This window comes from Lathamus discolor, chromosome 5 (genome assembly GCF_037157495.1).
Source record: "Lathamus discolor isolate bLatDis1 chromosome 5, bLatDis1.hap1, whole genome shotgun sequence".
Classification (NCBI taxonomy): Eukaryota; Metazoa; Chordata; class Aves; order Psittaciformes; family Psittacidae; genus Lathamus; species Lathamus discolor.
The window spans coordinates 97132161-97158830 of NC_088888.1; the positions used below are offsets into that span (position 1 = coordinate 97132161).

General features: G+C 40.8%; 1 protein-coding gene across 3 annotated transcripts; it reads right to left on the reverse strand.

Moving 5' to 3' along the window:
• Positions 1-13436: 13436 nt before the first annotated feature.
• Positions 13437-22205, reverse strand: E2F6 (E2F transcription factor 6). Of its 3 annotated transcripts, none has more exons than XM_065681631.1 (7): positions 21913-22205; positions 19672-19720; positions 18130-18340; positions 17655-17814; positions 16499-16612; positions 14872-15019; positions 13437-14130 (listed from the first exon to the last, which is right to left on the reverse strand). In XM_065681631.1, exons 1-7 carry the CDS (start codon positions 21976-21978, stop codon positions 14084-14086), a joined length of 795 nt encoding a protein of 264 aa, XP_065537703.1. In that variant the 5' UTR covers positions 21979-22205; the 3' UTR covers positions 13437-14083. The 3 variants fall into 3 exon arrangements, with proteins under 3 accessions (XP_065537703.1, XP_065537704.1, XP_065537702.1); XM_065681632.1 differs by having other exon boundaries at positions 18124-18340; positions 21922-22203; XM_065681630.1 differs by having other exon boundaries at positions 18124-18340; positions 21913-22203.
• Positions 22206-26670: the final 4465 nt, after the last annotated feature.

A 26670-nucleotide genomic window follows, 5' to 3' on the forward strand; every position in this document is an offset into this window, starting at 1 on the left:
TGGTTTGGTTTTTTTTCGGGTTTTTTTTTAAGAAGGTATTTAAAATGGGTTTGGACAAGAGGCCAAGTGTGAGGAGGTGTCTCCAGTGATCAATAAGGAGCTCATGCTGGGTTCTGCTAATGTCAACATCAATTTGGGGGGTGATTTCAATGAGCTTTGAGTCGAGTACCAGGTGATGTGAAGTTTTAAGCTCTCAGTTTCTCCTTGGCTATAGGCAAGTTGCTTCTCTTTTCCTCATTTTTCTTATCTAGAAAATAAGCTTTGTAAAAACTATTCTTTACGTTATCTAGCTTATGTGATTTAGTGACATTGTCCAGGGTGCTGTTTAGACAAAGGTAACAAATTCTTAAATAAGCGTAACAGCCCTTTTTACATACAAAACCAAGTGTGATTGTGACTTCAAAAGCAAGTGTGTAGAAGCAGTAACTTCTTGAAGTTCTTGCCCAATAGATCTGTTCAGGACATACCTGTTTGCTGATGAAACAAGTTTTACTCTGTTGCAAATTGACAACATCAGTCGGCTGAATTCCTTTTTATGACACAAATGCTTTTTTTTTATGACAGCAGAAGCTTTATTGCTGGTTATAAGTGGTAAGTTGCAAAAAGAGTACCTGAAAGTCAGATGCTTCCCTTAGTATTTGCAAAACCACAGTTAACGTGTCCTAAAGGAAAAATAACCCCACCTTCTTGCAGTCTTTTACCATTCTACCTTTTTTGCCTGTAGTGGCATACATCTCTTAGGGTAACCCTATCCCTAACAGTGACCATCTAAGGAAAAACAGTTTTTACTTAATAGCACACGATAATTTTGAAGTCCAATGCAGTGCATTGTCAAATGGTATTTACCATGTTTTGTGAGGCGAAGTCCAAGCTTTCCACCAATGTACAAGCTGCAGGTGTAAGCCTGTGAGTCCACAGTTGGATCCTGCGCCTTCCTCTCTACTCCCCAAAATGCCATTTACCTCTTTAGGTGTCTACAGTCCAAATATGTCTTGGGTGTCCCAAGGCAGTCAGAAATTTGCTGTTGGCCATTTTCAGAACTGGCTGCATATGCATGAGCAGGTTTGTAGGAAGTTAGTAAACTGGGCTTATTGGTTAAAAGTTACCAGCTTTAGGGTATTCCATAGGGATCAAGCCTTCTCAGGAAGGGTGTTTGACTCAGAACCTCAGGCATGCTTTCACTACTAGCTGTTGCAAAAGAAGGGAAAGGAGAGAAACTACCCATCTGCGCATCTGTTTTAGGAGAAAGGGCTGCTACATTTTTAGCACTTGCTGCTGACTCATTAAGGCTTTTGTAAATGATCTTGGGCTCCCACTCTCTGCAGGTGTTTTAAAGACAGCGTAAGAGCACTACTGATAGGGGAGTTAATTCTATGAACTGGTAAACCTAAAATTTGGGATTAGCATCTCACGTGGATTTAGTCCATTTTTGTGTTTAGCATCTTGGAAAACAGAAGCATGGAAAAGTGAGTTGCCATGGACTGTATCTACCTGGAGACATGAAGTGACTCTCATCCTGAATGAGAGCCAAATTGTGACAGCAGAGTAAGACAAATTGTCTAAGCAAATACACAGTCTTTGAAAGCTGCCAAAATTAAGCCGCGACAAACTGCTACACGGGCAAAGGTGCATAACTATTGTCCCTCCTTGCTGCAGGGTGATGCACTGATGTTTGAACATCAGTCACAGCTGATCATTGTTGTTGTGATGGAAATAGGACAAGAGGTGTTTTTTTTTAAGTAATGAGACTTTGGAGGTTGTAGCTGAAGTTTGTCATTCTACCTCCAGAGAATAATTTACATTTACTTCACTAGCATAAGGGATTCTTTACTTTCAGATTCATGAATATGAAGTAGGGACAGAAAGGAATATAAATTTATTGTGGTGGTGTTTGGGATTTATTTTCCTTTCTTATGTGCTAGTGTTTAATAAGTTTAAGGGCTAATATATTATTTTTCTGGATTAAAAATAACCCTTTTTTCTTTATTTTAGGTTAAAGAAAACAGGAAGAAATGTACATGACTTCTGTATCTGGGAGATACAAAAGCACATGTTTTTAGAGGGGTCACAAAGTCAGCCATACTCATCAACACTGCTGATTTGCTGATTCCAGTGTTGTCTTGGTGCAAATGCTATAGTTATGTAAAGTTCACAAAAAACACTGTTCAACAGTCTTCCATTTAATTCATAGTACAGCATCTGTTGCATTGAAACTACCAGCTTTAAATACAAGCAGCTTTTCCAACCCCATTTATTTCCAAACCAGTCCTCGGTAACAGCGACACTACCACATCAATCACTAGCACAGGCCAGCTATAAAATTACAAACCCACTCAGCCATCTGTATAATTAAATTCAAACCAAACTAATCAAGTGGATGTTAAAGGAGCTATCTTCATATGGTAAACTTTATAGGTAAAGGCCTACATCTGCTGTTCCTGCTTGGGAAGGAATATATCTTTGTCTTCAGTAGGTATGGTAGAACAGATATCAATGCTTCCAGCTCTTTCAAACAGCACGACAGCTGATCAGTGCAGAACTGTTGGTACTGTCTGTGCTGTGTTGAATTCAGTGTCTTAAACACAAATACTAGAGGATCAAAGAAGAAGAGGAGGTGTGAAAATTGGCTGCATAATGCCTGGGTGTGTCCTGATAATTCAGGACTTGGTCTTTGCATGTCTTTTAATTCGTTACATAATTTTCTCCAGCTAACTAACATGTCTTGTGTTAATAGGGCAGTTTTCGTAGTCTCTTGGGTGCATTGGGAAGACACAAGTGAAACTGCAAATCTAGGTTAATTAAAATGCTTACGTGATGTTGATGTGCTAGATTCTCTGCTGCAAGTCCCAGGAGGAAAGTTGCAGTAAGCATAGCTTGGAGAGTAAAGACAAAGTGACCTCAAGTTTTCCTTTGCTGCTTTCTGCATTTAGGTGAAGTTTAGGGCTTTGTTGCCCATAGGGATAAGTCACAGCAGTTCAAGGGGCTGCTCTGATTTATGAAATCCTCCCTATCATGCTGCAGTAATGCTGCATATACCTCACAGAAACTTGGAGCAGAGGAGGGTTTCTGCCACTCTTACTTCTGCTGTGAGCTTTATCTCAGAAATCCCTTTACATGACACATTATAAAGGCTGCAAAATTGGAAGTGTACAGGATACAAAGCTGCTGGTCCCTTGGAAGTCCTGGCCATAGCTTCTTGGAGCTTATTTCTGCCTCCTTTTAATTCTGACAAGGGGACGAAGGACTGATTCAATCCCATCACTTGCATGCCTGTAATACTTATCTCTTTCAGTGAATGTGTACCCATATGAGCACAAGCATTTCTGATTTAAGATCAAATATTTAAACACCTTCTTCCCAAAATAGCTCCCAAAGTCCAGAATCATGCAAATAAGCTCCTTATAGAAAACCTGAGGAGAATCAGACATGTTAGGTGTCTGCGTACTGTATAAACTGTGTACTGTGTCCTGAAGAAAACTTGTTCTAGGAAATGCACTCAAATCCCTAATTTTCCCAGATGATAGTCTGAACAAGCATGTCTATCCTGATCTGAGAACCCATGTACATATTCTCCATTCTGCATCCTGTGGCAATTCATGCTGCATATTCCACCTCCAGATAAAGTTTCTAGCCATTATCTTGCAAGTTTATGTGTGGTTTAGCCTCTTTAAGGAAGCATTCTGCTGAAGCAGTCTTTATGCAGTAAAAATGCATCAAGAAGAAGATGAAGAGGCAGGGAGGATGTTGATGAGAGTGTGCAGCAGGATGGAGGCAAGAAGGTAGACAGTGAAACTTTCACAGGTGGCTACTGACAGGAGTATTTTTGGATTGCAGTCTTGGATTTTGATGTCAGAACCATTGTAGGCACCTAATAAATCTGTCTGTTGATCTGGCCTTTAGTCATAAGTATGCAGATACTGGCTTGGAAAGTGACAGTAAAACCCTGGCCACCAAACACTCCCTGTAATTAGGGGGGAAATGACTTGTACGGAATGGGCTAAATAAAGATGATCAGTGCTGTAGTTCTGTATGAATCTCTGAATACCCACATTATGTGTCTCTGTATTAGCACTGTCATTCCTACGATCTGCTTTTCATCAAGACTTAGCTACTGTTACTTGTGGGGAAAAAAAGGCAGTCTAGCTGTTATTGGAGTTTAAAAAACTATGGTAGCTGTGACTGCTCTTGGGGAGCTTGCAGAGGCTATAAAATAAGAACAATTGTGAGTGCACTAGTGAAGATACAGCTTTGCAGATAAGAGTACACTCTTGGAGAAATTACATCTTTTAGTATGTAAACAACATCAGAATTGAGCAGCAAAGTAAACACTTGGCACAGAGAGGGACAAAAGAAGGAAAGGAAAGGAATATCCAGGAACCCTATCTTTTTTCTTCCTGTTTGGAAAAAGTACTGTTTTCCTGTTTCTTATTTTGTCCAACAAGAAGGACAGTTGTGTTCAACAACTGTTACTACTAGAGTTGACTCTCAAATAATAAATGGGACCACTGCGTGAAGACACTAGCATAGAGATGATCTCAGTTTTGCCTCAGTCCAAATGAATACTTCATCTAGGCTTTGGTGGTGGGTGATGATATTAAAACAAGCTACTGAATGGATAAACAGAAGGTATGAAAATTAAAATTGCCATAGAAATGGTAATTACAACTAAACAGAAAAAAAAAAGAGAAGATTTTAGTAAATTTGGTATCAGATAAGCATCAGAATACTGAAATTACTAAACCTGCGTCTTCATTTCAGTAACAGCTGATGTTCAAATGAATTCCTATTGCCAGGATGATGTTGTATGATTGAAAACAGTATGATCTGTATCCTAAAAGGAGACAAGTATGACACTTCCAAACTCCTGTGACCTCAGTAACATACAATGTTTAAAAGCACATTACCGGCAAATGACAAAAGATATTGAAGAAAATAGCGAAGAGTCTAAAAGTACATCATACTGGACTAATCACAACTATAAAAAAATGGGGGGAAAAGTGCCACTGATCTCATTTACCTTGTCTTCAGCAAATAATGTCATATGGTAAGGCTGGAGTTAGTGGGAATTACTAAGGGAAATCTTAATGTACATTCTTTGTAGGAGATTCATCTATAAAACATTACAGAGGATAACATACTATTCCTAGACTACAAAGAGCCGACTATAGGTAGGACAGCAGTGCTTGATGGGGTGAAATAGGAGGGTACTAGTTGAATCCTTGAAGATTTGGTTTGGAAGGAATGACAAGGACCAGTCTCGGTCCATCTTGTTTAACATTTTGAAATTGGAACCTTTTTGTTTAGCAGCATGAAATTAGGGAGCATGCTGCTGATTCACACAGAGTCCGAAGACAACATCAACAGAGGGCTGAGGATTGGGGTATTGCTTGGAAGATCTGGATTATCTCAATGTCAGGAATGATAGGATGTAATTAAATAGTACAGTTGATAGAGGGATGTGCCCTTAGGGACTAGTAAGAAATTCTGATATAATGTGGGAATTTGCCATTTGGAATCACCTGAGGAGAAGTACTTCGGGCTTCCATTAGCTGATGGAAATGTGGAGTTAAAAAGGGTAAATGGTACTGTAAAAATTACCGAAAATAACTACCTGTGGTGTAGTCAATGCCTTTTGAAGGGGCTATACACGTGGGGACAGGAGTTGGAAGCCCTCAGCATTGTTTCCAGTTCTTTGTTGGTGTGGCTGCAGACATAATGGTTTGTAAGAAGGGTTGTGCAGGCTGGATGAAAGTGAAACCAAACTATTTCATGACCAGTTAAAGACTTTGTAGAGGTTGCATTTTTGTTCAAAACCCATGGTGAAGATAATAAAAAACAGCACAGTTTGGATGTAACCAAACTGGCTGGTTTCCTTGCTGAAAGAAAATAACCTGAAGGTATTCCTTTGTGTGAACAATGAAATGTTCTGTTTGATCCAATGTAGAATATTTGCTCTGGATGCTTGAAAGGAGAGAGGCAGTCTCTTATTTCAGTCTCATAGCATGGAGGTATGTAGAATAAGGAAATCCTACTTTTGTCCAAGGAAATTTGAAGCACAGTTCTACTTCTTAGGAAGCTCTCAAACAATTTGGGATACCAGAAGTGGGAGAAAGGGGAAATTCTTCCTTGCATTGAAGCTGTTGCCCTGCACAAAGGCACCGAGTTCGTTGGGTCAGTGAGGAGGAGCATGAGAATCAGGGCTTCTCACCCTGGGAACCAGTGTGATCCCTTGGGAGGTGTGTCCCCATCCCTCTCCATCTGGACAAAATCAAAGTGGTAACAGGAAGGACTGAACATAGCCTGCCTCAAAACAGCCTCTGCTATGGGGGCTCTGCTACCTAAGTAAATGCTCTGATCATTGAGCTGTTGGGTAATTGGGGACTTTCCTCCAACAGAGTTTATCCCCTCCTTTGTTTTTTTTCCAGCCAGAACTATTCAGCAAATTTGAAGCAAATAGTTTAGACATGACTGAAACCACATTTCCCGGGGAATTAATTATTTAAATAAATAAATAAATCATCCAACTCTAGCTGTTACCACTTTTAAAATCAATGCTGCTTCTTTTCCACCTAAATTAAAACACATTTTTATCTTTTTTTTTAATAAGAGTTCAATCCACCTACTCAGCCAGAGCAATAAATTAGGGCTCATGACTTACGCTGTTCTGGGGTTCACCAGGCATGTTATAACATATACAGATAATGCTTATTTCTTCATCTCCTTTCATCCCATCAGTTCCAAGCTGGTCCCTGTAGGAGGGGGGAGCTCTGCACTATTAAATTTTCATCCTTTTCTGGTCAACTAGCTTAGAACTAATAAAAAAAATAGAAGTATTTTTTTGCACAGAGCAGACTCCTAGCATGTTGATAGTTTGAATAGATGATGCCACGCCACAAGATACAAGCTAAACCATAGGAAACATAAATAAAAGAGATGTATCTAGCTGTAGTTGCTGAAAGGGTTGGAAATGTTGCAGCAGAGCAGAATCCCAGCTCGGAAGCAAGCACTGGATGTGCCGCAGCCTGCAGAGCAGCACATGAACAGAGATTTCACTACACAAAAGAACAAAACTGGGGAATTTCAGAATTTTCTGAGCAACTACCCAAGACTCCCCCATGACTGGTATTGCAGCTGCATAGCTCACTGAGTCAGTCAGCTGGTACCACCGTGGCCTGAATCCCCAGCTCTTCCAAGACCAGGGAGTTCTTGAACTTGAGCTGTCAAAAGGTCTTGTATGGGTCATATCTGGTGTGCTGGAAAGCAAGCAGCAGCTAAGGAGCTGGGGGGAAACCATTTGCTTTCCACCAGATTGGAATTTGATGGTGGAAAACTGTTCAACCAGAAGGTTTCTTATCAGCTCACTTAGACCATGTGGTGCACCAGCGTTGTGCTGTATCCTTTGGGATTGGTAGTTTCCAAATATTTTCCCTAGGCCTTGGTGAGTAGCCCTTTGATACATTCTTTACAGCATTTTCAATTCCTATTTGATGCCGTGTTGTTTGCAGCTGGTCAGAAATCTAGTTGAAGGTGTCCCTGCTCATTGCAGGGGGTTGGACTAGATGACCTTTGAAGGTCCCTTCCAACCCAAACTATTCTAGGATTCTAGGATTTTATGTGTGGTGGTGGTTTAGGATTCAGGAGCCGGTGGAAGGATGGTTGTAGACATCCCTCTAGTGGCCCCACAGCCTCTGGGAAGCTTGCGAGCAGCTCTGGCCATCCCCAGGCTCAGCATGTCCATATAATTGTGTCTTTGCCCACTATGCGCTTCAGTGAGTGTGTGGGGCTTGGGGCACGTCTGAGATAAACAGATAATAGATAGCAGATTTCTCCCTTTTTCCCCCTTCATCAAAGTTGCCCTTGAAACTCTGCACCAGTTATGCTCTTTAGAGTGTTTATTTAACACAAGCTGTGATGCCGGAAGGATGGACCCATTTCAGTTCCTCTCTGGCCACTGTAATACTGGGAGATGAAAAGGGGGTGAGGAAAGGGTTAATGCTATTTCTAAGTTTGGTTTTTTTTTTCAGTGTCATATTATTTAACCTAGAGAGGGAACAATTTTGTCATAATGGAATAAAAAAATGCAAGTTATACTAAAGGTTAATCAGATTTTCCTGTCTCATAATACAAGACTGATGGATACCAAAGGGAAAAAAACCCTGATATATGTAAAATAAACACAAGGAACATTTATTTGTGCATCTGCACACTTTGGCAATTTCTCAATTGGAATTGTCAATAAGATGCTAATTTAATCTTGCCATTTAAAGGCCATGCACTAAAGACTGAGAGTATCAATAAGCACTGGGGCAGTGTCTTGCAAGCCAGCAGGGAGTTTTGGGGTGCTGTCTTCAGAGAGGATGCTCTTCTAGAGCAGCTGGGAGGTCCCGGTGCCTGCTGTGATTGCTCCATGGAGCACAGCAAAGTCCAGGCACTGCCTATGTTGGTGCTAGGCAACCTTTTTGGGGAAGCTGGTACACTCTTAGGAGCCACTGCAGAGCAGAACCGAGAGGAGTTGGCACAGGAGATCAAGAAAGTCAGCCCCTTTTTGCAAATAGGCACAACACAGAGGAGTGATTTGTCCAGAGGCAGCAAGCTGCCTGAGAACAGTGTGATGTGTTGAAAAGTTACATGGCTTTATATGTGAGTACAACTATCCTTAAGAGGACAGCCCACACTGAGGTTCTCTCTATATGGAAACAGACACCCCCAAATCTCACCCTAGCGATAATCATGGTTCTGTATCTCATAATTTGACCAAACTACCAGTATTACAAACCCATTATTATCTTTAAACTGAGTATTACCTACACAAAATATGGAAGTGTGACAATTCAGCTCCAAGTATAATCTGTTCAGCTTACTTGAGTCATTTTCAAAGCTGTCAGTAAAGCACATGGCTGAATGACTATTCCTAGCTGAACCTCAATTTTGTTAAGCTGATCAGAAGCAATTAATTGAATGAACAGACACAATCGTAATGGGGTTTTGATTTCAAAGGTAATAAAAAACTTTCTAAGTAGCATTGGGTTTTTCATTTTTCCCTTTAGAACTGCATGATTTTTCTCTCCAAATCACAAACACTGTTTTGCAGACTTCCTTCTTTCCCCCCGCCAAAATAGCTCCCACTTGTCAATTTAAGAAATGGGCCACTGGCATAAAGCCAGCAGTGGGAGCTTAAATGCCTGAGAAGTTTTCAGGCAACATCTACGTAAACAATTGTTGTTGTCTTGTTTTCATTTCTAGGCAACAGATCCTCAGAGACACATATATCACATGCAGACAATATCTGGACAGCCTTCCAGCCCCTCCTGTCCAGATTATAACAGTCTGTATTTTCTCCATGTATAAAAGAACAGTATTTTACAGATTGCAAATAAAAGATACTTTCATTTGGAAAATAACATTTTTAACGACTCTATGGAGTAATTATGTAACATCAGAAATTTAAATCCTGTTTGAAAAGAATTTCAGATTCCTGAGCTTCAATCATGTTTAATACAGTCTAGAGGCTTTCAAACTGAGGGAAGCACAGAATTAATAAATGCACAGTAATTAATATTTGCCTTTTGTGCTATGCAGTGGGTCAGGGCTGTCAAAAGTTTTGGTACTTTCCAAACAAATCAAACCCACTGATCTGTGCACTGAGACTGCCAAGCTACGTGTCAACTTTGGCAACTGAAAGACTGATATTATTCAGTTCTCCAAGAAAAATCTGCAATTAAGACTTGCTTAATCTCAGAAAAAAGGCAGTGCTTGTGTTTTCACAATATTTTGTTATTTTCAAACCTCCAATCACTAATTGATCCTACAGCTCTTGAGACAAATCCCTGTATTTCCCTCATAAATACTCTCCCAGGATGTGGTCATTCTGCATCATTTTGAAGGTGTTTGTTTTCTCTTCAGCCAAATAAGGGTAGAAATCATCACTCTGATAGCTTTTTGCCAGTTTGAAGGCCTTCCACACCTTGCTGGGCAGTTAAAGTTGAACCTGTCTCTTAACACTAGGGGGATTTTTGCCACAAGAAATTTGTTTCTTACACAAAACTAAAGCATTACCAGCATTGGTGGCGAGAATGCTGCTTGGTAAAAAGTGATTTGTGGAGATTAGCGTTATCAAGTAAATCACGGTTCTCTGCTTCTGACTACAGATTCTGTGCAACCTGCTTTAGTGTAAGGATGGGGCAGCACGTGGATATTGTCCTGCATTCCTAGGTGTTTTAGGGACCATGACAAGACCACAACTAACTTCTGGAAAGCTTGGTTTAATCCTTGAGTGCCCAGCTAACAGTGGGGTGTTTATCAGAGTACTTTCATAGCCACTGTATGGTCAGGCAGAAACAGTCTGAATATTCATGAGTCTCACCAGGAAAATGTGAGTTCATTCATTCATCATTCTACACACAGTGTATCTTGGGACACTTCTGAGCAAGAGCATAGGCAGAGTACAACCTAGTACATGAGAACATCTGGAGACAGACTTTCTTTGCAAAAAGATGACAGCTGCAACACCAAAATTGCATCTGTCTGGAAAAGAATACTACGTTATCTAAAAGCACTTCAGTGCACAATTTGCACTAGAATCTACAAAAGACTGTAAGCAAAACTATTGCAGGAACTTGAATAGCTTCTTACAGATTTTCAGATTCCTGAAGTTTTTGTTTGAAGTGCCAAGTTTGCCTTCTGAAGAAGGATGCTGTGCAATATTAGAGACCTAATAAAAGTCAATTAAAGACTAATGACATCCTAAGCTTGTGTCTTCTGAATGCGCTGTTACAACTTCTAGGATCATCTCCTCCAGCCCCATCACTCAATCCAAGGGCAATTACAAACCTCATCCAGGGATCACATTGTGAGAAGCCACCATATGCCTCCATATAGGTGAGGGGTGTCTGGACAGCACAGCTGTGGGCTCTTAGGCAGCTTGGGATGAAGGAAGGGAAAGAACCATGGATAGGATACATGGAAAGAGCCAGGCTTCTCTTCAAACATCACTAAGATTTCCTTCTGAACATATACCTGGTCTTTTTACAAATGAGTATCCTAGTCCTTCAATAAACACCTATTTGAAAAGCCTCATGTAGATTTATAGAAACAGTACACAATCAAGTAAAATTTATGTGGTTTTAGCTTCAACATGCTTCTCTCAAATGACTGCTGGTGGATCAGAAGCAGAACCGAAAGCAACAGGTTCACTTCAGCAGTCACTGGAGTGCCAGTGTGGTGCTGGAGCTGGCCCATCAGCCCAGGCTGGGGAGCGCATGTGGTTTTAGAGCTTGCAGGCCAGTCCAGCTCTGCAGGCTAAGCCTACTCAGCAGCAAGCAGGCTAACTTCACCTTGGAAAACAGCAAGAGCTAAAGTGACTTCTGAGGTCAGTGTAATTTAAGCTTCTAAACGAGGCTCTTCACACTCAGCAAAAAGATCATTCAAAGGAAGGAATTTGCTGTCTTACAAGTGCTTTCTAAAAGACAATAATTTAAAGCAATCTCTAATCTTTATTTAAAAACTGCAAGTTTACATCTGAAACCCCTGACGAGTCATTTCCCATACCAAACACCGCCTGAACTGGCAACTTGTGGTGTTTGTTCCAGCTACAGAGTCAGCAAACCCAGACCATTTTACAATGACAGATCCTGGCTGTTGCTGCTGCTGATTAAGGCATTCAGGTCCTCAGCCATTCGTATTGAAGGGAAAACAAAAACGTTATTAGGGCTTTTTCATTTATTACAGGCAGAGTCCTCCAACAGCTGAGTGAAGTGCTTACACATACAAATATGCTGAAAATGGACAGATATGAACTCAACAAAAAGACTTTAATCTTTCAGAACCTTTCAGAAAAAAAAGATCAAGGATTATAATGCAGATTCAGAGTAAGGCCCTATCACATTTACCTTTGAAGTGAGCTCATAACTTGTATTTAAGTTCAGCATTACTCAGGACCCTTTCCTCAAGTCCAGTTCTCTCAGCTAGTGTATCGACCTTATATAGTACCTTGTTTTCCAGTACTGCAAGTACGTAATACTGTATCCAAGCAATAACAACAAATTGGTTTAGTCTTCAAGAGTCCATTTGTTCTGCTAAAGGTGCATTAAGACAATAAATGTATTTAAGAAAATAGTTAACTGTCATACTGCAGCTTATTCAATTTCACTGGGCTAATTATGTAACTTCAAGTTAAAAATGTGAACAAAATATCGACCCTAGGCACAGTATTCGGGATTAGTTGTTGGTGCTGGGAATTTTTACATGTTTCACAGCAAAAGTTAGCCCCTGTTGTTGAACAGCAGTAGGGGGATCCAGGCTTCCCTAAGGCACTGACCTCTCTCCCAACCAATACAGAACAGCAGTGCAAAAAATCAAACAGCTCCTTTGCCACTTAGCCAGAAGCCAGCTTTGAAAGAGCAGCACAGCCTTCTCCTGCAGAAAGATGTCATTTAACCCCTGCCCCAGCTCCATTTGAGGAACACCTTCCCTGTTTCTACTGTGATCTGCATATGAAACATGCTTCCAATTTGCTTTTATTTATTATTGTAACAGCTCAGCCTATAGTTTGCATTTTATAGAGATGCAGAAAAATAGTACCCTACATTGAAGTCCTGTATCCTGCAGCTAGCAGCACACACACACACACACACAGAGAATTTCTCAAGATTTCTTCCTGACACAAGCTCACACTCAGTGCATTTCCCAATTCACACAGTGTAATGCTACGCAGTCTGGGGAACTCATGAACCGTGTAGAAAACCAGGTAAACAATCAATCTGTATTTAGGCATCTTTAAGCTCTTCAGTCCCAACTGCCCTACCTTATTTGCACTGTAGCACACTGGGCATTTAATTTCACAGCATCTGTCTAAAATAGTTGTAGAATTGCTGGTTAAAATCTTCAGGGTTTTATTAATTTTGTTGCTTCTACCTATGAGTAGATGGATAGTCGTTAATAGTGTGTGTCTGGGAAAACAAGGACTTGAAGTTCCAATTTAAAAACCACCCACCCCTCCCCACATAAGAGAACAATGAAGATCACTTTTCCATACATCATTTGTATGGCAACAGTTACATAATTTTAAAATAATGGTACCAAAATTATGAAGCTTCATTTTACAGATACTAAAGATGGATGAATACAGATGTAGTTCTCAAGTACTGTAAAGATTTTTGCTAGCTAACGACACAAAGATAATGGTAGTAGGCTAAAGTTATGCTGTACGTAAACTCTAGAAACTGGAAGAGACCAATTTAAGTAGTTGTCGATCATCATGTTTCTTCTGATAATTGCTACAGTACTGTGGCGTCAAAAGAATCAGATCTAACTGCAGGCTGCCAGCACCACATCTAACAGACCTGAAAGTTCCACGTTGATTTGAGTGTTTGTAGTTATTCAATGAGTTCTGTCAAAGACAATCCAACACATCTCAGTAGACTGATTAGACTATGTAATATTTTTATAAGCTTATTTTATTTCTTTGCTGTACAAAGGCAGAAATGCAAACTATCTCAACAAATCTACATCAGTAACTACCCAGACATGGTACAGATATATACAAAAAGCTGTTACTTAACTTCAGTGTTCATACCACAGGTCATGGAGAGCTGGATGCAAACAATGCAAACAGCGTCTACACAGTGTAAGGCATAACTTGCATGATATTTACATCGCATTCCTTATAGTGAAGGCTTCTGATACACCAGTTCTTTATTACACTCACATCCAACAATCCTGCTTAGTAGCAGCGCAATCTCTGAACTGAAAAGTGCTTTTCTTTATTATATACATTCTCACAAGGACTGTGGATCCTTCCAAATATTGTCATTTTTAGAAGTAATTAATTGCCTGTTTTCCTTCAATTATTTCATAAGCTAAAAATACCATTTTCCCAACGGTGTGTAGATTACATGCAATTATGAAAACAAAGCTCCTAAAAGCAACTCTAGGAACTGGCCTCTTTTGACTTGGGAAGATGAGCAATCCTGTGAAAGCACTTCACTTTTGAACATTTCGGTCAGTAAGTTTGCAGATCCAAGCAGCTTTGGAGCAGCTCTATAATACAGATATTTACATTTTCTATTAGATCTTTGAGTTGTAACTAATCTGTCAGCTCAGGTGGTTTTTCTTCTTCCCCCAGAGATCTCACTTTGAAAGTAAAGTAAAAAAAGGAGTATGATTAGTGTTGCTGTAGGAAATAAAAGTGAGGCATTTTTCAAGCAAAATAAAATACAGACAAAAAAAAAAAAGCTTACGACTAAAAAGTGAGCTCTTCCCCTCAACCATAAAGCAGCACTGCTAAAAATAATTTATCTTTTGTGTTCTGAACTACTGCAATTCCTGCCACGTTTATTTTTAAATCACAGCATCCTGCAGCACTGGGGCTCTTGAGAGACAATATTCCAGCCAATCTTGGTTCAGGAGATCAAAATACCACCTCCTGTCTGTTGGCCCTCCTTTAGACAGGGCAGCAATGAGCAAGAGCAGCACACTTTCTTGTTTGAAACAGCATCTTAATTCTTATGACAACTATATCAGCAAGCTGCTGGACTCTGCAGTGAGGCAGCTGAGAACTGACACACACTGTTCCATCTACAGAGCACAGCTCAGACAGGAAACCAGTAACAAGCAAAGGAAGAAAAGGGTCAGGGAAGAAGAGTGCCTTGCTGTGTGTGCAAGTGCCCTGTGCTCTAACCTCCTGCTGCTGTGAGATGACACAACAGTGAAGAGTCCTCTTTTAGGCATCTCACTTACTCCTACACATCTTGGTCATAAACTATGCTCAGAAAATTATACTTGTGCAGTACAGTCTTCAACTTTATCAGAACGGTATGACCACCTTTAAAGAAAATATTACATGGGGATAAAAGTGTAACTCAAGGATACTACCTTCTTCAGGAGGATCTGTGGGCTCAGTTTCAGAAGTGACTGTATCTGTATCTTCAAAAGTTTTGGCACCTGGCTTCTCTGGTTCCACCTCACACAGATACACATCAATGGGTCCTTTTGTGCTCTTCACATGTACTGCTATGCAGTCCTACAAAACAGCAACTTGTGTAAGATTTGTTCTTTGGTCTATATGCATCATTATCTATTTCTGCATATATATCAAAGCCAGTGGTTGAAGAATTGAGAATGCCATTACTACTTAAAATTGCATTACTAGTTCTACATAAATTATGACTATTACATAGATTTGCAGGCAGATAATTAAGCACCATTAAGTTAACACGGTTTCACTTTGGATGAACATGCATTTAATGAATCTTTATTTAGTCTTTTTACAGACCTTTAGATATACGACCAAGATTTACTGCATGCTTAAGAAGAGTAACAGAATTTGACAAAACACTTGACAAGTCAGTGCCAAGGGTCAGAAATGAGAGCACACAGCAGCTTTCATAACACAGCAAAGCAACAGAACTGGATTACTTTTACTGTTCTTCAGCAGATGTCACAACGGAAGGCAAACAGCTAATCAAATTTAATGGACACCAGAGAGAAGATTCTCTTCTCTCTAAAATACAGCTTTTTAAATCCTGCTTTCTTTTGCTTCAGGAAGCCTCTGAAATCCTGTCTTTTTCATCTTCATAGGATGACAACAGTGAAACAGCTGGAGATCTATGCAGTGGATCTCCATCTTCTGGTTCTACTGATTCATATCTCCTTTTCCTACAATATTACCTCCCTTTCTCTGCACACAGCAAGGCAAATTTGATGACTACACAAGAACAGTATAGAAAATGCACACACACAAGGAAACCAGAATTAAAGCTCCTTTTCCTTTTTTTAAGCTTACTTACAGTATTTCCTCTCTTTCACAGCACTCCTTTAAACAGTATGTTCCCAGTACATTATCCCTGATGCAGTTGCAGTGTGAGTGGGTGCAGAAGGTAAAGCCAAGGCTCCCCTGCATAACCCAAGTGGGAGGATGTGGGTGCTACCATGAGGTGAGGATGGTGCTTGGCCCTCAAACTCCAAGAAAAATCTATCTTGACATGATCTACTAGAGTGCCAAAAGATTTTCTTTTCATAACCATACTGTGCATTTCATACTTTATTATTATACTAACAATAGCCATCTATTCATTAAGCATTTCTATGCTGTTAAGATCATTATCAAGTCAGGCTTATTGCTGTGCTTAGTAAGATTTACAGTATTTGTAGATGTTAGCATACAAACATTTAACAGCTCTTTGGAAGTTTCATTATCCTAGTAATTATCAAGCAAACTGGTAGTGGAAATAAGTAATTTTTATTACAGCTGTTCCATTCTCTCTAGAAAAACCATATAACTAAAGCTCAGACATGTTTAACAATTTAGGTGAGGAAAAAAATATTGCAAATTAGTTTCTTGGACTACCAGCCCTATAGCATTGTTTAGTGAAACAGGAACAATGAAGTACCAATATTTACTATATGTGACAAAGAAACCAGAAAACAATTACTGTCTGCTGCTGCAAAAATCACATTTGAGAAATTCTGTTCCCTTAAGAGAGAAATATGCAGAACTTACTTCTTTAGGAATTGGTATTTCCAACTTGGTTTCCTCTGGAGCTTTGATTGCAATCACAATCTGTTCTTGAAATGTCTGAATGCTACGGATATCCTGGTATGTCACATAAGCTAGTGTATACATTGGTCAAGGATCCTGTACAGTAATTTGCTAGTGGGCAGAAGCAAAGAGTATGATATTAAGTTGATATTCTGCTTCGACGTATCTTAAGAAAAGTGGTAAATAGTTCAGCTGAAGTCATTTTAATACTGGCTTTGTAAAATTATTAGCTAACAAGTGAAAGATCTTTATTTATAGGAAGAAAAGAGCTTTAAAAAAATAAAAATATTCAATATTAAGAAACCAAACATTTGATGAACAGTTTTCACAGATATGGTCATTAAGTGTACAAAGCAGAGGGAAAACTGTCCTTGAGAAACTGCTTTGTTTTGTAGTAACTATGCACATAAACAATTCCCTAGAAAACTATAGAATTATTGTCTTAACCAGGATAGGTAAGGGGTAATGAAGTTTTCCTGGTATCATACAGAAAATGGGCATGTTTCATTTGAGCACAGGCCTTAACATTTTGCTACATGAGGCAGTCAAAGAGCATCTTATTGTAAGCCAAGCCAAAAATCCAACGTTTATGTCATATTAAAAGAAATGCCTTTTCAATTATCAAAGCCCATCCAAAAGACAAGACTGCACTGGAACCACTCTCAAGAGACAGAACAGTATTAGGACACAACCAACGTACCATTGTATCTTCTTGGGAACTGGTCACTGGGACTCTGTTTTGGGTCCTCTTTCTCATCTCACTAAGCAACTCAATCTCACTGGTAAGTCAAGACCTGACCCATATTCAGCTTTATTCTATAATGGAGAGAACAAGTTGATGGTCAGGGTACTAAGACTACCGCCCCACTTCCATTCTTCTGTAGTGGAAAGGTCACACAAGTAACAGCCCCCTGAGAACAGGCTAGATTATATGATACTGTAAAGCAGGGCACCCGACTAGTATACACTAATACAACACAACCACAAAGTTTCCTAGGGTAAAACTCATTATCAAGTATTACTGCACACCTGTGGTACCAGCCTACAGTTATTACTAGATACCCAAGTACTTGCAACAAAAACAACATGTTAAAGTAATGCAAGAGACAAAAGGATATTTTGCATTTTCTTTGTCATCTGTTAGTTCAAATAACTGATGAGCACAATCCTTGATTAAATCATCCAGAGCTTCTTCCATGGCTGACAAGTCAGAAAGTTCATCTTTAAGTGTTTGCTGCTCTGGTGCTTTTCCAACAACTTGGTCAAGACTAGAACCTCTAGAAAAACATGAAGTTGTCTAACATGTTTATATAAATAAGAGCCTGTTTATTGAATACAAAGTATATTAACAGAAACAACCAGGAACTCTGGGATTCTTTGCTGAAATATGCTTCATTGTGCTTTTGCACTTGATACTTGTTAGCATAGTAATTAATTCAAACAGCTTAAGGATACAGCAGAACTTAAAATATTGTTATATATTAAAGGCAATTCAGTAAGCTTAAAAATACTCTCAAATGTATAAACATTACTCAATGTTGTTGGGTTCATTCTTTCAGAAATCAGAAGTTTCAAAGCCAACTCACACCCACTGGATAAGATTCTTAGATCTTTTCTGAATTAAGTGGATTCCATCCAACACATTGGTGATGTCATACACTCTTCGTTTTCGTACTCCAAGTGTTGTTGCTACTTCATTTAAATCAAGAACACCGTCTGGAGCTGTTTTGACAAGATCCATGAATTTTCGGGTCAAATAAACCAAGGATGCATCAAATCGAGGCTTTCTGACTTTCACAGTTCCTGTAAAGTTTTGACAGAATACTTAGGGTGAACTACTGTATGAGTATGCAGCACTCCTTAAAAAAACCAACAATAATGATGAAGTAATAAGAGTCTGAAAGCACTGCAATTATTAATGCTGACATTGCAAAGGCATCATATAAAGCCTATTAACTACATATACTTTCACTTGTTTGCAATGATTCTGTCTAAATAAGAAGCATGCATTTTCATGCTTCCAACATCCATGACTTCAAACTGCTGGTATGGGTATTAATAGCTGTGTAACTGTATGTTCTGTAGGCCATGAGCTCAGAATACTGAATGAATACCAATGAAACCTTTGGTTAACTACAGATAGTGTCAGGACACTGCCAGAGAACTGCAGCTCTATCATCTGCTCCATGACTCTTAAAATATTTTTTCTTGGCTTTTTAGCCTAGATTAACCAGTAGATCTTCCAAATGATATACAGGCATGCTTCAGTAGTTCGCTTGGTTTCAGGGACTGCTTCAGCCTGGATGCGACTAATCTGTTCTGGAGTACGAGAACTTAATATACAGACAAACTCTGGTTGTACTATTTGGCCTAAGGGCAAAAGAACTGGTCATACTACTGTTAAATTTACTAACGCAACAAAGATTACAGATACCAGGCCACCACAGATTTAAGAGAGATCCCTGTGCTATGTGTATCCATTACCAGCATATTTGCAGAAACGTTACTGGTGAACAGCTTGTTTCACTTTACATTTTTATGTATGCATAAAGCATAAAAAAGCACATTATTTTTGGGGCACAAAAAAAATGTGGTACACATGCACTCGTCTGATGCTAGAGCCAATGAAAGACTGTCAAATCCCACTGTTAAGGATGAAAGAGACATGCCCTTTTACTCACAGCATACCATGCATTCTATGGCTGCAAGATTGTGCACTCTTTAGCATGAAGTGAAAGGTTCACCAACTCAGTTATGGACTGTGCTACTGTGAGATATGTGAGACTTCCATTGGTGAGGAAAAAAACCCCAACCCCAAAACCAACACAGATTCACTAAAGATTGTATTTACATTTATTAATACCACTTGAAAACAACATTTGCCAGCATGATGTTCCAGTTTTCTCTAACTCACTTTTCCTGTACATTTTCTTTACAGCAGTGGGAAGGTATACTTGCAGCATAGGAAAAAACAATGGAGAATGTGTTGCTTCATATCTTTTTATTTAATTTACTGTGCAACATTCCTCCTGACATAAATCAATTTCTCATTTGCATACAACAATGTATTCAGCATTGCAGAAAGCATGAAATACTTCAAGAATAATTTTCACACATTGAACATTGCAACTTACTTCTCACAACCTGTCCACCACTGTTCACCTTCAGGTTGATCATTGGTGGCTGGGGAAAAAAAACAAAACTGACATAAAACACTACCTACACAGGAAGCTTCTCCAAAAGAAATCCCAAAATCACCTCTAGATGCTACAGCTATAAGGAGTGCTGACAATTCAACAGGTATTACTGTGAAGGTCTGTCACTGGATAGAAAGGATACATGCTCATTAATCTCTATCAGAATTTTCAGCCCTTAATCTCAGAACACTTTCCTCTGCCTTGGAAAGCAGGAACCACCACCGAACTCCCTAATGCTCAAGCAGTGGTCACAACATAGATACCTGTAGAAACTCTACAATTACAAGCTTCAGCTACTCCATGTAACAGTTCACATACAGAAGATGTGCCACTATTATACAGCATCACAATTATGTATTGTGATACAAGACAGGCAGCAGTCTACTCTTGTCAAGACACTGACATGATGAGCCTAAGCAGGTACTTCATTCCACCCCTTGCCCCAATTTAACAAAAGGAGTATTATCAAATTCAGACCCATTCCAGTTGGAAGAGACCCAAGAAGCTCTCTGGTTCAACCTCCCACTCCAAACAGGAACAGCCATTAGATAAGAGCAGCTTATCAAGGCTTTACCCAATTGGGTCCTCAAAATTTCAAGGCATGGACGCTATACCTCTCTGGGCATCCCTTCATCCCTTTCCACTGCTTGTCCAACCTCGTAGTGAAAAAAATTCAGGCTACATCAAGTTGCAGCCTTTCCTGCTTTTTTGTTTCAATTCATGACTATTTTCTTTCAGCCTCCTATTATGCATGGCTGTGGAGCATCTAGCACCAGCTTCTTGTTCACTTCCTCACAAGTACTGAAGGTCTGCTGTGGCTGACATCCTGAGAAAGCTGGCTGATGTCACTGAGAGGTTGCTCTAATGATCTTTGACAGGCTGGACGTCAGCCACAGCTTGGTGAGCTTCACTTCAGGCCCTTGGAAAAATCACAGAGCAAGTTCTCTTGGATGTTATTTCCAGGCACATGAAGGAGAAGGTGATTGGGAATAGCCAACATGACTATATTTTGCAACCTGATTACGTTTGGTGACAAAATTACTAGGTCTATGCATTCAAAGCTTTGGATGTTATCTACATGAGCTTTAGCAAAACTTTTGATACAGTCTTCTGCACTTTTTTCTGTATTCTTTCTGCCCTTCCCAGAGTGCAAACATAGCTGTGCCCATCCCTCCACATGGTTCGTTGTCATCAGCATCAGGATGTCCCTGTCCTTACAGACCTCCATCTCCTTGGCTCCTCCAGCTTTCAAGTTTAAAATCCCAGCTACCTGTTGGTAGTTGAACTGGAGTCTGAAGCCTGAATAAGCCAGAACTCAGGTTCTGTACTCTGTTACTAGCCCTTCTCACTACACTCTGGGTCTTGAACTCCACTATTCCAAACCAAGGCTGCTAATGATTACCACAACCTCAACTTCTCTGTTTATGAGAAGATGATTCAGGAAAGCATCATGACACATCTAATCACCTATATAAAGGCGTTGTCCCATACACCCCTTGTTTCTTACAATCATCATCACGAATAGTAATGAATTTCCTATTACTAGTGCAAAAACTCCTGTAAACTTTTTCCGTGGCTTTAAGACAATACTACCAAGCAATATTTAGCCCAACAATCAAGTAACAGTAAGAAATAGTAAGAAATTTCCCATTTACAGCATAAGAACTAGCCCAAAAGTAGCCTAAGGTTAATGAAAAATAAGCACCTTTAGAAAGTTCCAGAGAATTAAAAGTGGACCCGGTTTTTGTTAGCTATCCCATAACACTACAAAAGGTAGCAGTGAAAGCTGAATATAAGAAGACCACCTGAACATCGTATATCTTCAGAGCCTAACAGAACACACATTTGTAGTGCATTTCTCTCAGACAACGCTACAACAAGTTACTTAATTCGATGACGAAGCCACAGGTAGGAAAACCACCCCTCGGCACTATGACTAACATCACCAGTTTCCTTCTCGGGGCAGCCTGCTACGACGCAGACGAGGGATGGAAGCACCTCAACGCCCTCCGGCTAGGCCTGACAGAGCTGTCCATCACGGTGATCTCCTGCCGGGCAGGCGAGCGCGGAATTTCGGGCATGCCTCAGAGGCTCCGGCGGTGGGATCAAAGCGCTGCCGTGCCGTCCCGCCCTCTCCCCTTGCAGAGTCAGCACCGCCCTCCTCCACCCGCCAAGTACCTCACTCACACGCAGCGTATCGGGCCGCAGCGGCCTCAGACGCTCCCAGTTGGCAGGGCTGGTCATGTTCGCCCGGCCCCTCCTCCTCCTCCTTCCCCGGGCGGGCGGGCCGGCCGGCCGCGGCCTAGCGCGGCGGGAGCGCTCTCTCACCGAGGCGAACAGCGGCGGAGGACAGCTGCTCAGAGGCCTGCACGGCGAGCCTGCAGGCCCATGCCGCTAGCAGGCGCCGCCATCCCCACCCCACCCCACCCCGGGGAGGAGAGGGCGGCCGCGACCCTCCCGCCCTCACCGCGGCCCGCTATGGCCGCCTCACCCCTCCAAGCACCCCGGCCTGCTCCCGCCAGAGCACGGTTGGGCGGGAGAGCGGAGCCCCCGCCCCGTTGCGCGCGCACGCGCACAGCCGCCCGCCGGGCCGCGGTGAGGCCGCCCGGCCTTTCCCCCGCGAGGGGGCGCGCCGCCCGCTCTCGCCTCCCGCCGGGCCTTGCGGCGCGCACCGCCGGTTTCCCGCCCGCCGCAGCCCGTCATGGCCAGTGCGTGAACGGGGGGAGTTTGTTTTGAGGGGCTGATCGCTGCTGGGGCCTGCCTGGCGTCGGTCAGCGGGCGGAGAGCAGGTGTACTGAGCATCACCTGCGGTTCGGTCGGTCGGTTTGGGGGGCTTCCTCCTTTTAGCTTTATAGTCTCCCCTCTTACTTAGTAGGTATCTAATGCCTATCAGACAAAGACCTTGCTTTAAAACAGAACTCTCCATTGGATAGCCGATCTGCTGATTGATTGCTCTTTGTAGCTGTTGTGGGTTAAGTCCGGTCGGTAACTCATAGTTAACCACATAGTTGCTTGCTCACTCCCCCCCTGCCTTCCTAGGCCCAGTAACTAAGGTATAACACAAATCACTACTGCTACCACCAATAATAATGATATAGGAATAACAAGGAAAGAGAACACAACCGCTCATCACCCGCTGACCGATACCCAGCCTGAGCAGCAATCTAGCCCCTTAAGGATAACTGCCCCCAGTTTATACAGTGGGCATGACATGCTGTGGTATGGAATACCTCTTTGGCTAGTTTGGGTCAGGTACCCTGTCTCTGCTTCCTCCCGGCTTCCCCTCCTCCCTGGCAGAGCATGAGGCTCAGAAAGTCCTTGGTCAGAGTAAATGTTACTGAGCAACAACTAAACCCATCGGTGTTATCAGCGCTGTTCCCAGGCTGAAAGTTAAAACCACAGCACTGCACCAGCTACTAAGAAGGAGAAAAATGCCTGCTACTGCTGAACCCAGGACAACAGTGAATAACTGTCCTCTACCATATTGTACATCAGATAAGTTTGTCATGGAATTCTTTTGCTTAAAGAATTTGTGAACTCTTTTGCTTATCCCACCTACCCCTTTAATGAAATTCCCAGTCACTTCCCTGTCCTCAGGGCAGGTGCTCTGGAGAAATGTGAAACTCATTTGACATTGTGTAAAACTGCCAGTCTGGTGTGAGGAATGCAAAATGAAGAATTTCATTCATCTTGCAATATGCCAGACTGGACAGGCCAAATAACACTCTTGAAAAAATTCAGTTTAATCTACTGTTTCAGACCCCTTCAGGTTAGACATTCGTTTGGGGTAGCTTGCGTGACCACTGATCCACCAAATGTCTTGATAGAGAATGGAGTTTTCTTCTTAGTAATCAATTTTCAATTAACTACTTGCATGGTAATAGTTGTCCTTGAAGAGGTGTGTGGAACAAAGGTGGGTTGCTCTCATGCTCTAATAAATTTATAAGAAAAAAGAGAAAAAAATATGTTACAGCTGCTCAAAAGTGTGATGCCTGTTTCAGGAGACGTGAAGCTTTCAGTTGTGTAATGAAAGGAATCATGCAAATGTTGATTGTCAGTATTCTATTGAGAGCTTAGACTGCTGCAAATGCAGAAGGTTTTCCTGTCATGGAAGCAACACATCACTGAAAAATACTCATTTTTATATAGGCAGCATGATCCTTGCTAACTATTCTGTGGTAATAAACATAGTACAATAAAGAATTAATATTTCTCTCCCTTTGTTATGCTCTTAATTGGAAGATGTATTTTACCATTGTAATCACAGTTTGTTTAAAACCACCGTGATAAAGGTATTGTTTTGTTGTTGTTTTTTTTTTTTTTTCCAGCTGGAACAGCAGAATGGTTTGGAATAGGCTGCTTTAGTTTTGGGTGATGTAAGGAGTGTGCCATGCAGTATAGAAATCATTGAATAGGATTTTGATGATTGTTGGGTAGTCAGATATTAGGAAGGAGGCTAACGACATGTAATTTGAGGATCAGGATACATAAGTTTCTGTATTAACCCATGTGGAAAACATTGCATCAACTTTTAACTATGTTGTTGTTCCAGCCAGTCATAAGATCAAATTCTGTTGTTCCTCTGCTTCTCTGTCCTTGGCTGCCGAATATCTGAGTGAAGAAAAGCCTCACATGAATTCAGATTCAGGAAGTTTTTCCTGTATTTACATGAAAATTATAAAGCCTAATTATTAATTTAAATGAAAATTAGATTTTGGAATAACTGACTGGACTGTTAGGAGTTTTGGCTGTGGGATTCAGAACGTTTTATTTTAGTGTGTTATTATTTACATTTTATAAAGCTGATAATCAAATTTATACTACAGTCACAGAATCACAGAATCCCAAGGGTTGGAAGGGACCTAAAAAGATCATCTAGTCCAACCCCCCTGCAAGAGCAGGGTAACCTACAGTACATCACACAGGAACTTGTCCAGGCGGGCCTTGAATATCTCCAGTGTAGGAGACTCCACAACCCCCCTGGGCAACCTGTTCCAGTGCTCTGTCACTCTTACAGTAAAGAAGTTCTTCCTGATGTTAACGTGGAACTTCCTATGCTCCAGTTTACACCCATTGCCCCTTGTCCTATCACTGGATATCACTGAAAAAAGCCTAGCTCCATCATCCTGACACCTACCCTTTACAGATTTGTAAACATTGATGAGGTCACCCCTCAGTCTCCTCTTCTCCAAGCTAAAGAGACCCAGCTCCCTCAGCCTCTCCTCATAAGGGAGATGTTCCACTCCCTTAATCATCTTTGTGGCTCTGCGCTGGACTCCTTCAAGCAATTCCCTGTCCTTCTTGAATTGAGGGGCCCAGAACTGGACACAATATTCCAGATGCGGCCTCACCAAGGCTGAGTAGAGGGGGAGGAGAACCTCTCTTGACCTACTAACCACTCCCTTTCTAATGCACCCTAAGATGCCATTTGCCTTCTTGGCCACAAGAGCACATTGCTGGCTCATGGTCATCCTCCTATCCACCAGGACCCCCAGGTCCCTTTCCCCTTCACTACTTTCCAGCAGGTCAACCCCCAACCTGTACTGGTACATGGGGTTGTTCTTCCCCAGATGCAAGACTCTACACTTGCCCTTGTTAAATTTCATCAAGTTTCTCCCCGCCCAACTCTCCAGCCTGTCCAGGTCTCGCTGAATGGCAGCACAGTCCTCTGGTGTGTCAGCCACTCCTCCCAGTTTTGTGTCATCAGCAAACTTGCTGAGGGTGCACTCAGTTCCCTCATCCAGGTCATTGATGAAAATATTAAACAGCACCGGTCCCAGCACCGACCCCTACTCTTGCAGATAAAAATGCAAATTATCCCCACTTACTGGTATCTTGTTGCATATTAAACTGATTGTACATTCTTTTTAATATCCCCGGACTTTAATTGTCCAAGACATGATTCTTAAAATGAAAGATTTGCTTATTTATCTGAAATTGTTTTCTTCGATTGCGTTGATTCTTAATCTGCCACCAGGGGGCAATAATTCCATTTCCTAAATCTGATCTTTTAACATTAAGACATACTAGAACAGTGGTTTCATTAAAATTTTTGAGGGACTATATATGAAAGTTGAAACATAAAAACATAATTGTCTTGAAAATGCTGTACTTGTGTAATTTAGTATTTTACTCTGCACTACTTAGGCATGTAGGTTTTACTTTTATTTTGAGCACCTGAAATTAGACTGCTTTATAAAAGTTCTTACTGATGAACCTCATGTAGTACAGCAGTGTGCAAGGTTTGGATTTCATATAAAATAGGATTTTTTGTGTTCTTTATATTGCCACTGTAATATTAAAAAAAAAAAGAACACCTGTTTTGAAAGCCATTACTTTCTTACTCTTCTTTTGTTTGTTTGTTTGTTACACTTATGTCCTATTAATATTTATTAGCCTATATATGTAATCCTGAATTTGGAATTCTGTCACCTGATGGGTGCCTTTATATCCTTATATGGTAGTATTTATTTTATTTATGTGCGTAGTAGTTCCAGCATACTGCAGTTAAAGCCAAGGCTGCCTTCTGTACAGTTCTGTATCAAATGCAATCTTCCCTTTAATGATAATAATCTTGTAACTGGATCTTCCATTAGGTGCATGCATATTGTTGCAAAGATGAGCCAGAGGAAATACCTTCCTTCAAAGGTACAAAAATACAAAATTATGAAAGACAAAAATACATTTATCTGTTTAAACCATATATCCATATTTTTGTATATTAATATGTCTATATAAACTTCCTAGGCTCACTGAGGTCCTACTAAAGTCCTCAGCACTGCATAACAATTAGGCATAAAGGTGTAGAACATTGCTATGTAATTTTTTTATGCTGTAAAATGTAATGATTTAAATCTTTTTCTGGTAATAATACAGTCTTTCTTGATGTGCTCTGCTTAACCTGACTAAAAAAACTGTTCCAATGTACATGGTGAA

Excerpts from the sequence above, each read along its gene's own strand:
- E2F6 (XM_065681630.1), bottom strand. The coding sequence starts at position 21,978 with ATGACCAGCCCTGCCAACTGGGAGCGTCTGAGGCCGCTGCGGCCCGAT. Across the intron at positions 19,721-21,912 it reads ATACGCTGCGTGTGAGTGAG|CCACCAATGATCAACCTGAA; the intron begins GTACTTGGCGGG and ends TTTTTTCCCCAG. Across the intron at positions 16,613-17,654 it reads ATGACAAAGAAAATGCAAAA|CTAGCTTATGTGACATACCA; the intron begins TATCCTTTTGTC and ends CCAATGTATACA.